The 13,735-nt window shown below is 56.4% G+C and overlaps 1 protein-coding gene across 7 annotated transcripts in view; it reads left to right on the top strand.

The window, feature by feature from the left end:
* The first annotated feature begins 647 nt into the window (after positions 1-647).
* The window catches only part of DENND3 (DENN domain containing 3), a 38,885-nt gene continuing 25,797 nt past the window's right edge, over positions 648-13,735 (top strand). The window contains exons 1-4 of one of the 7 annotated variants that reach the window (XM_081816615.1): positions 648-858; positions 7,699-7,957; positions 8,880-8,995; positions 11,394-11,536. In XM_081816615.1, coding sequence (XP_081672741.1) covers positions 745-858; positions 7,699-7,957; positions 8,880-8,995; positions 11,394-11,536 — 632 coding nt within the window. In that variant the 5' untranslated portion in view covers positions 648-744. Of the gene's footprint in view, positions 859-3,865; positions 4,642-5,768; positions 5,874-6,501; positions 7,559-7,698; positions 7,958-8,879; positions 8,996-11,393; positions 11,537-13,735 lie in introns of those variants that run through there. The other 6 variants (XM_081816616.1, XM_081816618.1, XM_081816620.1 and 3 more) reach the window with 6 other exon arrangements.

The following is a 13,735-nucleotide window of genomic DNA, read 5'->3' on the forward strand; positions in this document are numbered from 1 at the left end:
CTGGGGGAGGCCCACGATCCCCCGGGATCAGGCCTGCGTGGAGCTGGCCAGGTCCGGACCCTGTCTCCTCATCTCTGCGCTCCCAGGCTCCATCCATTCCAGCGGTACCCACCCCGCCAGGTTTCCTGCTGAATATTGCTCAACCTCTCATTGGACAGGGCCAGCAAGGTTAACCGGGCAGAGTTATTAACCAGGAATGGATCTTGCTACCCCTTCCCCGCCAGCCTTTTCTGCTGACCACGCCCGGCCAACTCCGCTGTCCAGGGCGCAGGAGGGCTTCCAGGAGGCAGCGAGAGCCGGGGTCGCTGAGTCTTCCTCCGTTCCCTGGGAAGCGGACTGCCGACGGGGCGTGGCCAATGGAAGGGGCTGCGCGCGCAAACACCGCGCACGCGCCAGGATCCGCGGGCCGGTTCGGAAATGACGACCTGGCGCGGGGCCTCGCGGGCGCCCCGGCCAGACCCCGCCCTCGCGGTCTCCCCGCCAGACCGCGCCCCCGACGGGCCCCGCCCCGCCCCGTTAAGACTAGTTCAGGCGAAGCCGGCCCCGCCCCCAGGAAGGCCCCGCCCCCAGGAAGGCCCCGCCCCGCGGACGGCTCTCTGCGCGGACCAGGGGCTGGCTGTGGGGCGCCTGGGTGCTGTGCGGGGCGGCGCTGCGCGGGGCGCGGGGCGCGGGGCCGGGGTCGGGGTCGGCGGCCCGTGGCGCCCGAGTGGGGTGCGCCCAGCGGGCCGCGGCCGCCGAGCAACGATGGCGGAGGCCGCGCCGCCGCACCTGGCGCTGCCCTCAGGGCTGCTGGAGCTGTGCGCGCTGCTGGGGCCCTCCCGGGACAGCCTCCGCGGCCCCGAGCAGGTAAGGGAGCAGGTAAGGGCCGACGGGGAAACTGAGGCGGGACGCGGCCGGGCGGCGGCTAGGGTCGGAGCGCGGGTCTGGCCCCGGCGCCCCGGGCGTCCGCGGGGTGGGGGCGGTGCGCGGGGCCCCGGCCAGGCCCCCCCCGCCCCCCCGCAGCTCGTCCGGTGCGGGGACCGTGGCTGCCCTCCCGGCTGCGGAGGAGTCGCGGGGGGCTGCGGGCCGGGGAGCGCTCGCCGGAGAGCTCTCGCCGGAGAGGAGCGCGGGCTCTGAGGACGCCCCTCCAGGTGCTCCGCCTCGCGCCCCTCGGCCTTCGGGACGCACACCTGGGCAGGGTGAAGGCGGCGGCGGGGGGGTGGGGGGGGGTGCGGCCGGGGCGCCTGGGGCCGTCCGCGAAGAAAGGATTCCATTCATTATCCCGGACTTACTGTCTCCTCGGTGGTGGGTGCTGTTCCAGGCACAGCATCGTGAGGTTTGGGGTTTTAGATGTAAGGGCCACTTCTAAATGTTCTGCATTTAGTCGTTTTGCGATGAAACCTTGCCATTTTTCTCACTTGCAGAAAAGGCTGCCCCCCCCCCCCGCCCCTTTTCTCCTTCTTTGTGTCCTAGCGGTCAGAGTGACAAACCTTTTCCCGGAAAGCAGCAGTTTTGGACATTCTCATTCTTTGTGTTTCTTTCCTGTGCCCTCACTTTTTCTTAGTTGTGCAACCCAGGCTTTCTTTTGAATCGGTTTGTGGCCCTCTTTTTCTCTGGGTCCAGGATGTCCATATGAGTCTGTTTGTGGCATTTTTCTCTGGTTAGTGGTGATGCCCAGAGTACTCAGAGATTCCCAGCTCTTCCGCCCAGTTATCTGGGCAAATCCTCATCCCATTCTGGAGGACAGCAGGGAGAGGCACAGGAAGGCACCCGAGTATTTAGGACTGCAGAGTTGAAGGGTTGAGGTCATCAGATACTGCTAGATACTGCTAAAATTAACTGGACAAATGTCTCTTAATGTCTTGGTAGTCTCCTTAACTTTTTTTTTCTTCAAGATTTATTTATTTGAGAGAGGGAGAGAGATAGCGAGAAAGAGAGAGAGAGGGAGAGAGCGCGAGCAGAAGGGGGGAGGGGCAGAGGGAGAAGCAGAAGCAGACTCCCCGCTGAGCAGGGAGCCCCACAAGGGGCTCAATCCCAGGACCCCAGGATCATGACCTGGACCCTGGGATCATGACCTGGGCAGAATGCAGATGCTTGGGGCGCCTGGGTGGCTCAGTCGGTTAAGCGACTGCCTTCGGCTCAGGTCATGATCCTGGAGTCCCGGGATCGAGTCTGCTTCTCCCTCTGACCCTCTCCCCTCTCCCCTCTCATGCTCGCTCTATCTCATTCTCTCTCAAATAAATAAATAAATAAATAAATAAATAAATAAATAAATAAAAAAGAATGCAGATGCGTAACCGACTGAGCCACCCAGACGCCCCGTCTCCTTGACTTTAATACAGAGCCGACTTGGATGGTTTCTGCATTTCCCTCCTCCTTTCTTACTCCCCAAACCCCAGTGATGTCTGCATCCCCTTTTGACCTCTGTCTCCCCTGACCCTCATCGATTGATTTATCTCTCTGCCTCTAATTTGCCAAATGGCATTTCCTCCTTTTTCTTCTCATAGGAAATGACATGGTTTCAGTTGCTTCTTGGGTGATTTCAACACATGTGTTGGTTGCCCCAGGGTGAGACGTGTCTTGAGAGTAGGGTGAATCAGCTGCAATGTGCACAGGGGTGCTTTCCTGACCCAAACAGGCCGCGGCTTTCCCAGGCGAGCGGCAGTTTGCTACTCTGCATTTTAACTATTATCCTTTTTATCCTACACCCTGATTCTGTTAGGGGTTCAGCAGAAGGTAGAGAGCAAATATTTGGAGTAGGAAAAAGGCAACCTTACGGGATGGGTCCAACTTCCTGGAGTGAGCCTCCTTTAAGGTCGATGTTGACGTTACAGTTAACCAAACATATGACTTCATTTGGCTACTTTTACTGTATAGCAGTTCTATTTCCAACGTCTGAGGCTTTTTTAGAACTTTGAATATCACCATTTCTCTGTCGTTGAGGCATTCCTGCTTGGTGACAGATGAAAACAAGCCTGGAAGTCTGAGAAACATCCAATTTAATGTTAGGGTAGTAAGGAGCCCTACCTTTCCATTTCATTTCTTAGATGGGGTGGTGTTTGTTTTGTGAGGATAGTGACAAAGACTTGGAGAATACAGGTCCGTCCCCATGTGAGTTTCTGTGCTTGGTTACATTTCCCTCCACTCCGTGGTTGCCGTGGAGACTAGGCATGGGGGATGGAAGGATGCACTGCTAACCCTCCCAGTGGACCGAGAGCAGTGTCCATAGAGTAGGTCACTAGCATAATTCTTGCCTGTGAAAGCAACACTGTAACGGTTCTTAATGGAGAGCATCCTGGCTTTCGGTTTCTAGAGCAGCACGGTCCACCAGAACTTTCTGAATGATGACACCAGTGTTCTTCATCTATGCCATCCAGTAGGCAGCCACTAGCCACATGTGGCTACCAGGTGCTTGAAGCGTGGCTAGTGCCACCGAGGAACTGGATTTTAAATTTCATTTAATTTTAATTAATTTCAATTTAAATAGCCACATGGCTCTTAATGGTGTTGGACAGCACAGTTCTAGAGCATTAAAAAAAATCTATTGTTTTCTGTTTTATTTCACAACTGTTGGCCCATCCTATATGAAGATCAGTGCCCCTCTGTAATCTAACAGAAATAAATCTGTGACGCTATGAGTTAGGATGTTGTGTGTCTTACTTATTAGCTCTGGTTTCGGGGACTGAAATGGTTATTATCCGGTAGGGTTTAGTAAATCGGTGTCTGCGAGAGAAGAGCAGGAATGACTGTCACCAGACTGTCACCAACGGACCTTGTCTTGCCCGTAGGGGAGGAGGGACAGTTGCAATGCTCTGGGATCCAGGACGGTGCTTTCAGGAACTTATTCTGAATAAGTCGGTCATGTGCAAATATGTATGGCAGTCACTGTTCACTGCTGCTTTTGCTCAGGTTGTGTGTGTGACGAAGAACTGAGAGCACACCAGCTGTCCCTCGGTAGGGGATGGGGCAGATACGTTACTGAGTCGTCCCCTTGTGGCCCCATACAGCTGTGACAGGGAAATCAGCCACACTATGTACTTAAGTGGGGAAAAAAGCTTAGTGGAACCGTTAAAAGGAGATGATTGTATGTAGAGAGAAAAATCGTATTGATATACACCTAAGAAATAGGAAGACTGTACCCTACACTGTGACAGGGTATTACCCACCATTTCATGGAATTAGGGGGAGGGCCTTTCCTTTCCATTCTTATTTTTTATTCTTCCTATATTGTTGTTAGCTTTAAAACATGAGAGTGTGTTACTTATCCAACCAGGAAAGACAGCAAGGATATATGTTCAGAGGAAAGACAGATGTGTGATGAACTGCCAAATGCCAAGTTGGCTGAATTTGGGCCATTTCACTTTAAGTGACTAGGTAAATAGAGGGAGCAAGAGGTAGCTTATTGGTGTTAGCATGATGACCGTGTTCCATACAGACCGAATGTGCCCTAAGTGATCACGGAGTGCCAGGATATGAGTGGATGAGCAGCATCCGCTGAGAACCATCTTCTGTGCTGAATGTGGGGACACAGAGCGAAACCATACAATCCCCGCATCACCCCACCAACAACTCTGAAGGTGATACAGTACCACTGTGGAGGGCATCAATGCTCTAGAGGTGCTGGGCCAGGGCAGGTGGAGGTGGAAAGAGGTGCTCTAGGAGGTGGGGAGGTGAGGAGGGAGGGAATGTGGAGGTAGAAGGAGGTGCTCGAGGAGGGGCGGAGCCAGGGCCTTAATGGCCTGGAAGAGGCACTTTGCCCTGGCTGCGGGTGAGGAAATTCTCCCTCCAGTGGGGGTGAAGGGGAGGGGGGTCCCTGGTGAAGAGGTGGAGTGGGGAGGGGGCTGGGCACGTGTCAGGCCCCTGGAGCGGGGCCTGAGTGGAGAGCCGGGAAGAGCATTGGAACATGGGCGCGTGTGTCTGGAGACTGAGGTTCGGTGGTGCACGGCTTTGGGGGCGCCCTGGCTTTGGAAGCAGGCTGGCCTGCTACTCAGGCCTGCAGTCCAGGTCGTCATCCTCCCTGGGGCACAAGCACACGTGTGACATGTGCACGGAATACGTACTAGTAACGATGACATGGAGACAGACTTGGTTTCCATTCTGGTGGAGGGACAGAGGTGGTCTGTGAGGCTGGTTTGAGCCCATCGAAGGGTCTGCAGGGGTAAGAAGCTGACACCAGCTGGCAGGCGCCACTGCCCGTCGGGGCGGGTGATGAGGTCACATGGGTTCTTTTTTGTTTTGTTTTGTTTTTTTAAAGATTTTATTTATTTATTAGAGAGCGAGTGAGAGAGAAACAGCATGAGAGAGGAGAGGGTCAGAGGGAGAAGCAGGCTCCCCGCTGAGCCGGGAGCCCGATGTGGGACTCGATCCCAGGACTCCGGGATCATGACCTGAGCCGAAGGCAGATGCTTAACCGACTGAGCCACCCCGGCGCCCCTTTGTGAGAGTGGACAGAGGTGCAGGCGGGGCGCCCTGGGCCAGGTGGGAGGAGGTGATGTCATTCTCATGGCAGAAACCTTGGAGGATTAGTTTGTGGCAAATCTGTACCTCCGCTAAGCCACAGGGGACTGTTTGGAAATGTGCAGATGGAGTGGCACTGGGGCTGCTCTTAGAGACCTTCCTGAGGCCAGGGGCCCTGAAGTGCGGGTTTGCAGATGGGAGTGAGGAGCAGGGGCCGGAGGGCCGGCTCTGAGACCCGAGGGTCACTGTCTTTATCACAGGTGAGCGTATGGGTGGAAGCTTGGGTTTTAGGGGAATCAGCCAGAGCTTAATTTTTGAAGCTATAATTTCAGGGACCCGCCAAGTACGTTGGGAGGCAGTTGGGTGCAGTCTGGGACTGGAAAGAGGTCTGAGCTGGCGGTGGGATTCTGGGCGCCGTCCCCAAGTGAGGACACCACGTGAGTGTGGAGATTGCCGGCCAGGCCAGGCGCTTGAGGTGGGGCAATGAGTCAGCCCTGGCCTGGGTTGGGGGCGGGGGGTGTCACAGCCTGGAAGGAGCTGCCTGCTGGGGCCCTACCCAGGAGCGTCAGGGCGGAGGGAAAGAGCAGAGGGGAAGTTGCCCGAAAGGGGTGGGCTCCACAGTGTGGCCACCTGTGCCCAGTCCTCATGGATGTGATGTTTGATGTGAGCAAGGAGCGGACGCACGTACTTTCATAGTTAAATAGGTCTGAACTGCTGGATTTTGACAGGAAAGTTTTTAAAAAGGTTTTATATAACTCAAGATGTGGTTTCCTTTCATGCCTGATACACAGAGACTTAAAAATTGTCTGATAATACGGATTTCCCATGTCTGGTCTTTGTTCCTGCTGGTATTAAACTTTCTTCCAGGGCGCCTGGGTGGCTCAGTTGGTTAAGCGACTGCCTTCGGCTCAGGTCATGATCCCGGAGTCCCTGGATCGAGTCCCGCATCGGGCTCCCTGCTTGGCAGGGAGTCTCCTTCTCCCTCTGACCCTCCCCCGTCTCATGTGCTCTCTCTCATTCTCTCTCTCTCAAATTAAAAAAAAAAACAACAAAAACCTTCTTTCAAATATAAAGAAATTGTTGCCTGAATTTAAATTATACAGCATAAAAATAAGCATTTTGAGTTTAGAGAGTGTATTTACTGATGGCATTTCCTTGTATGAATCCCCTCAAGGGTAAGAGTTCCCCTTTGGTTCCATGATTCTTACTGAAACCGGGATGCTGGCCATCCCTTTCCTGCCGGTGACGATTCCATTTCTTCTGGTGACAATGACGTCCTTCCTGCTGCCCTGAGTCCCTCAGAGATCTTCGATTGCCCACTGCCCACCCCACCCGGGCGTCCTCCCCCTTCCCACGTGCTTGCCACCCAGCGAATCCTGCCTTTGACTTCTCTGTTTCTCCGCCAGCTTGGAGCTGACCGCCTGCTCGCTGTCATGGCCTGCTGACCTCCCCCGGGAGCTCAGGGAGCAGCCTGGCAGCTGCCGGTGCGGCTCGGGCTCTCGGCCATCGTAGCTGCACAGAAGGGAGACCGGAGGCAGAGCCGTGCTCCTTATCTTATCTGGGGGGAAGAGTGAAAAGACAAAAGGTTTTGTAAACATCGGGTACCAAGTTAAAGCTTAAAAGTGTTCAGGCCGAATGCCCCTGTTGCATAGATCCGGGGCGACCATGTGGTTGCTGGAGGAAGGGTGCATCTCTCCTCTCTCGGGCCGGGAGTCCTTCTCACCCCTCAGTCTGTGTCCCCAGGTCAGTGGCGACAGGACCACCGGCATGGGGCAGAGCGTCAGCACCCCATCTACCAGGCCGGACAGTGTGCGGGGCGCCTCCTCCCCAGCCTGTGAGGGCACTGGGGCCTCCTGTGTGGGGGGTCAGGGTTGAGCCCTTGACCTGCGACCTCGCCCCCTGGAGAGGGAAGCTCAGGGATGCAGCATTCGCTGCTGCGGTCCTTGCAAAGCCGGACTGGAACTCACGTCTGCCTGTTGACCGGGCTCGGGCTGTCAGGCTGTGTGCCCAGGGGCAGCCAAAGAGCCAGACCCCGCGCTGCGGGTGACTCGCCTGAACGCATGGCCCGACGGGTCCCTAAAAGGAGCTTCTGTGCGGTCCTTCCTGTCCCGGGCCACTGTGGGTGAGGCCACACACACGGGTGTGGAACCCGTGCTCGGTGGTGGGTCAGGGGGAACAAAGTGACAGCGGGTCTCGGATGGAAGTCGCACAGCAGAGCGAGGGTCGGCGCCGCCGGCTTACTCGTATTTCTCCCTGCTTCAGATGTTCCTGAAGAACGGGGTCCGCAGCCCCTCTTCTCTCGATCCGGAGGTCCTGTCCATTTTTGTGCCTCCTTTCATCACTAAGGAGGACAGTCAGATGGCTGGTGCCCCCTGTGTGACTCTGAGCAAGACCAGAAGGCGCTCCTTCAGAAAGAAGAAGGACAAGCCCAAAACAGAGCCCTGGAAGGGCCTCCCTCCTGAAGACGTTAGTGTCCCCAACGGCGTGGACCTGCTTGCCCTGCCTCAGCTCTGCTTCCCAGGTATCCCCTGCCCTGCTTTCCTGCCGCACCCATGGTGCTTTCTAGAAACCATGTCGAGAAAGGGTGACAGATGGGGGGCTGGTGACCCCTGGCAGCCTCAAGGTCGAACCGTGGGACTCAGTTCTCTTAAGCTTGGGGGTTTGGGAGCTGAAGGATGCGTGGCCCACGATGTAGTGCAGCTCCCGTTTTGGAGAATGAGTCCCAGACGAGGGGCTGTGCGGATTGCCAGCACGGTTGGTAGGTGCTTTCTAAGGATTTTCACCTTCAATTGACAGGCCGTTCTTCCAGAGGTCTGGTAGGTGGGTCAAGAAGAATCCATTTAGCCTGCGGCATCTGGCCCCCCCCCCCCCGCCCCCAAGTGTGCTTCCATCCAGGCTCCCCATTCCCTGTTTTCTGTGCCTCCGGAGCCCACAGCCCGGGCTCACATTTTTTCCCCACCTGGCCCGTTCCCGGCAGCGGGCGGCCCTCATGTTTTCCACTGGTCTTTGAGAAACACCGAGTGGCTGTTGTAGAAAACTCAGACTAGGGACTTGCCTTCCCTCATTCCCGGAATGGAAGGTTCCATCAGGAATGGGTGCTGTCTCCTGGTCTCAGGGATTATAACTCAGGGACAGCTGGGACACCCTCAGGCCTGCTGTGCTCAGAAACGGGCGCCTCCTCCAGGCGCATCCTGAAGGGTTTGTCTGCGGTTGTCCTCGTGTTCCTTTGCTAAATTCTGCAGAGCACAGAGGGCGGCCGGGAAATGGGCACCGCAGAGGGATGAAGGGGCCACGGCTGGCTAGCGGCCTGACCCCCCAGATGCCACAGCTGGCCGGGCGAGGACGGGTTCCGTAGGCCGTGAAGTGGGCTCGTGGACAGCCCAGGCTCGGAGGCGGATGCCGCAGGGCCGTGATGAGATTTCCTCTTCTTTCTCCGTCCGCAGGGGGCGTGAACGTGGCGTCGGAACCGAGGGAGGACTGTGTCCACTTCCTGGTGCTGACCGACGTCTGTGGGAACAGAACATACGGCGTGGTTGCCCAGTACTACCGACCCCTACACGTACGTGACTGCCGTGAATTCGCCCTGAAATCGGGCTGTCGTGGTTTTCATTTCTGCCGAAACACACATCACAAACCACCACCACTCTAATCACTTTAGCGTGTAGGGGTCAGTGGCCCTAAGTACACTCCCGGTGGTGGGCAGCCCCCGCTGCGTCTGGTTCCAAAAGATGTCCGTCACCCCGAAAGTCCCTCCCCCGGCCCCCATTCTGCCTCCACGGATTTGCCTGTTCCGGACTCCTGGTGTCAGTGGACTCAGGCTGCATATGGCCTCTGTGTCTGGCTTCTTCCACTCAGTGGACGGGTTCAGAGTTCTTCCACGTTGGGACAGCAACGCCTCCGTTCTTGTGGCCGAGTCCCACTGCCCCGTGGGTGTGAGCCGAAGCTTGTTGCCCACGCGTCCACGAAGGGGCACTCAGGTTCTTTTGTGCAGGGTGACGGCTTTGGGCCTCCCGAGCATGACTCGGCCCTCCCCCGCCTGACAGGGCCACCTGTACGAGCCTCTCGAGAGCTCACAGGGGCTGCCACACACCTGAAGAGGTGGGGTGACCTGCTGCCTGTGTCCAGAGGGTTTCCAGAAGCAGCAGGGGCCCCGGTACTTCATCCAGGGAAGCCCAGGAGTCCGACACCGAGGGGGAGGTGGCTGCCCGGATTTTCCTCCCCACTCTGCCATCAGAGGCTGGGCCAGCTGCAGTGGGAGAATTATCCCCAAGTGTCGGGGGACATAAGGTGCAGCTTGACGGGCTGTGTCCCTTCACGCCTGTGGAGTGGCATGGACATGCCTGATGTGCGTCAGAAACACGTGGGAGCCCAGCATTCTGCTGAGGTCTGAGTGCGCAACCTCAGTGTCTGGACTAGGTGTCCCCAGGGTGGGCAGCGGGTGGCGCGGGGAGGCCACTGCTCGCGGCCGGGCGTGTGGGCTGTTGCGCCCGCGGCACTGACGGCCTGCCCACCCGCCTGGGCTAGGTAGGGGCGGGCGACGAGACGGGAGGGGGGCCGAGTTCCTGCCCCTCCCTGGTAGCGCTTCCGGCAGAGACAGCACGGGAGGCTGCATCATTCAGGACAGTGCTTGGGAGCTCGTCTGTGGAGTGATTGCTATGAGAAGTGCATTTTATTTTTATTATCATTAAATACATTTAAAAGAGGTCACAGCCCTGCGCTTTGCATGTGACTCCCCCCTACACCTGGTTGCTGGGGTGTGCATGGCCCCTCGCCTGTCCTCTCAGTGCCTGCGTGGTTTCGGGGTGACCCTGGGCCCTAAGTGCCGGCCTCCCCTCCCTCCCCGCGTGTCCATGACCACCCACGCCCCTTCCTGCGCTCCTGTCTTTCCGTGGACTGCACGTGCAGCCCCTCCCGGAGTGCAGAGGGCACCGTGGTCCTCATATGCGAGCCGCCCACTCGAGGCACGCCACTCCTGCGCAGTCATTCATTTAGTCCACACCACAGTGAACGAGGCTGCGAACCCAGTGTCATCCCCGTTTTACAGATGAAGCAAGCAGTTGCACAGGGAGGCGAGGTAACTTGCCTGGGGGCCCCCGGCACACTGACTTGACGGCAGTAGGCCTTGGTTCAGTGTCGGTGGGTAGACGGATGGCGTGCCTGCTGGGCTTTCCCCCTCCCTGTCTTGCAAGACCCTCACATTCACACCATCCCCAGGTGAAGCTGTTATCACACCTGCCATTCCTGCTCAAAAACCCCGAACAACCCTCCGCGGGGGCCAGATTGTGGCCCCCAGCGATGCGCCACTCGTCAGCTCTGCAGTGGTCTGTGCCTTCTGGAATCCCGGCGCCGGGTGCTTTCTCCAGCTAAGAGCCCCCCCCCCCCCAGACACACACAAATGCTCTAATGCTGCAGCTTCTTTCCTTTGTAAGCAGAGCCCGTGGCCCCTTCTGTGTCTTACTGTGTTCTCACTATGCATCCCTTCCCACCCAGGCGGGGACGTGTCTCACCATCTCCACCACCTCAGCATGTCACAGACAGCAGGCACCGGGGGGGCCCATCCGCGCCAACTGGGACTCACGGACTCACGGTGACACCGGGGGGGCCCGTCCGCACTGACTGGGACTCACGGTGACACCAGGGGGGCCCGTCCACGCTGACTGGGACTCACGGACTCACGGTGACACCGGGGGGGCCCGTCCGCACTGACTGGGACTCACGGTGACACCGGGGGGGCCCGTCCGCGCTGACTGGGACTCACAGTGACACCGGGGGGGCCCGTCCACACTGACTGGGACTCACGGTGACACAGGAGGGAGCGCAGGCCGGGCGGTGGGGGAGCAGGATGCTGTCTGGGCCCCTGTGCTCTCACTTCTGTCTGCAGAGGCCCACGCTGCTGAGGATAGAAGCCGGAACCAGCTGGGTCAGGAGGTGACACGGGTCTGTTGCTTTCTCTCCAGGACGAGTCGTGTTTCTACAACGGCAAGGCGCACTGGGAGCCGTCCTGGCCGACCGCAGGCGTGGCTGGCTGCTTCGTACCCTTCGCGGTGTGCGTGGTCTCCAAGCTCCCCTATTACAACGCCCTCAAGGACTGCCTGTCCTGGTGAGCCCGCGCGCTGCCCATGTGTCTGCGAGGCCACCCCGGCGCTGGTGGGCCGTGGGCAGGCTCTGGTTTGGCCACGGGCGCTCCATGAAGGCCCAGAGGCTTCCGGAGGTGGTAGCGTGGGGGGAAGGTCTGCCAGACAAGGGAGGATGAAACCAAACTGTGGGAAGTAAGATTAGTATGGAGGATTTTATGTTTGTTTGGTTTTTTAAAAAAGATGTCCATCAGAAACGGCTCTTCTCCTGGCTGAGAGAATCAGGAGACTGCCACTGTCAGTCCTGTTGAGTTCATGACAGTTAACAAATTTTCTTTTTGGGGGGTGGAATCTTTGAGTGCCTTAATGCTGATATTGAGTAGAAAGCCTGAGGACAGAGAAGTTTTGAAAACTCCAGAGAGCATCGCGCTCACCGCCTGTTGTCGGGGGATGATCGTGGCGTGTGGACACGGTCCAGCCCCCGGCCACACGCACCCGGGCCTCCTGGTTTTCATTCTCACCAAGTTCTAGTCTTGGAATTCATGGTGGTTTTGTTAAACACAGAGGCGGTCAACGGAGGTTTGCCTTAATGTCGTAATACCCACCCGCCGCCCCTGGCAAGTCAGACTCCTGGAAAAGACCGTCATTGTGGTTCTCACACTGTGGTCAGAGGGACGAGCAGGAATCCTTCCTGACCAAACTCACAACTTTGGGAACTCAAGTTCCAGCACCTTAGTGTTTTAGTTTTCAGAATGTGGCTGGTCTTTGCACATGGTTTGGGTCTAGCCTGGGTTTTATTGCCCCCGACAGAGAACAGAGCGCTCGCTTGGTCTCCCTCCAGGACTTGAGCGCGTGCGTGTTCATTAATGCATGTCTGCCCGGACGTGGGCGGTGAAGGGATGATAAATCAGGACAGGGTCCCCTTTTCTTAATTAACTGATAATCTTCAGCACCTGAAGGTAGATGGCTTGTCCACCCCTCTTCAGTTTCCTCGTCTGTGAAGTGGCGGGGGGGGGTGGTTACACCCTTTCTTGAACGGAACAGGTTCCGGCCGCTTGTCGCCCTCCTTCCGAGGAGGGCAGCCCCTGCGCCACTTTCTCAGACCTTGTACACGTGATCATTCATGTGTGACTCCCCACAAATACCATCCTGCTAGACACTGATGGAAATGAATGTTTAACTCGAAAAACGTGTTCAGTTTCCACGCTTCTTGAGTGTTCTCTCTCTCGACGCTCATCGCTGAATGACCCGAACTAGGAAATAGAAAAACAAATAACAGAAATCCAAACGGCACTTTATAAACATAGCTTTATACATTTTTAAAATCTGTTTTTCTGCTATAATGGTAGCATGTAAACTATGCCTCTGTGTGGACAGAAATTGGGAGAGAATGCTTAGCTGTGTTTGCGAAATTAGATTATGGAAAGTCTTTGTTCTTTTTTATTTTTTAAACTTGATACTATTCTTTTACAATAAATAAAATGTGGAGGAATATTGAATTATCTCCAAGTCCTGACACTGACTCAGGAAGAGCTATGATTTGTTACTAAAGTAAGAGCGTAAGCGCGCGGCTTGCCGGGACCGTGTGGGGCCTGCTGTGCTGGGCAAGGTCGGGGTCTGCCCCAGGACACCCAGGCAGGGTGTCTGGGGCAGTTGGCTGCATTTTGCCAAATGTAGACACCATGTGACCACCACCGCTGTTAAGACAGAGAACATTTTCACCACCTCCGAAGTTCCCTCACGCCCTGTGGTGCTGCCCAGCCCCTCTGCCCCCAGGCACCTGCTGGTCCATTATGCATTTCAATCGGTTTCGGCTGTGCCTTGAACAGCATGGTCTGAACTGTGCCTGTCCACACACACCCGATTTTTTTCGACAAATACAGTAATGTAAATGCATAATGTAAATGTATTTTCTCTTCCTTAGGATTTTCTTAAAAACATTTTCTTTTCTCTAGCTCACTTTATTGTAAGAATACGGCATATAATGCATATAACATACAAAATACCTGTTAATTGTTCGTGTCATCGGTAAGGCTTCTAGTCAGCAGCGGGCTATTAGCAGTTAAGATTTTGGGGGGGGTGAGAAGTTCTACGCAGGTTTTCAACTGCGTCGGGGGTGGGCGCCTTTAACCCCTCACATTGGTCAAGGGCCAACCATACTTCAAAAGTCAGAATGTATTTGGGAAACAAATGTGGTCAAGCACTTTCCTTTGAGATGTTTACTC

This window comes from Leptonychotes weddellii, chromosome 4, assembly GCF_054177405.1.
Source record: "Leptonychotes weddellii isolate Sample4059 chromosome 4, ASM5417740v2, whole genome shotgun sequence".
In the NCBI taxonomy this organism is placed as follows: Eukaryota; Metazoa; Chordata; class Mammalia; order Carnivora; family Phocidae; genus Leptonychotes; species Leptonychotes weddellii.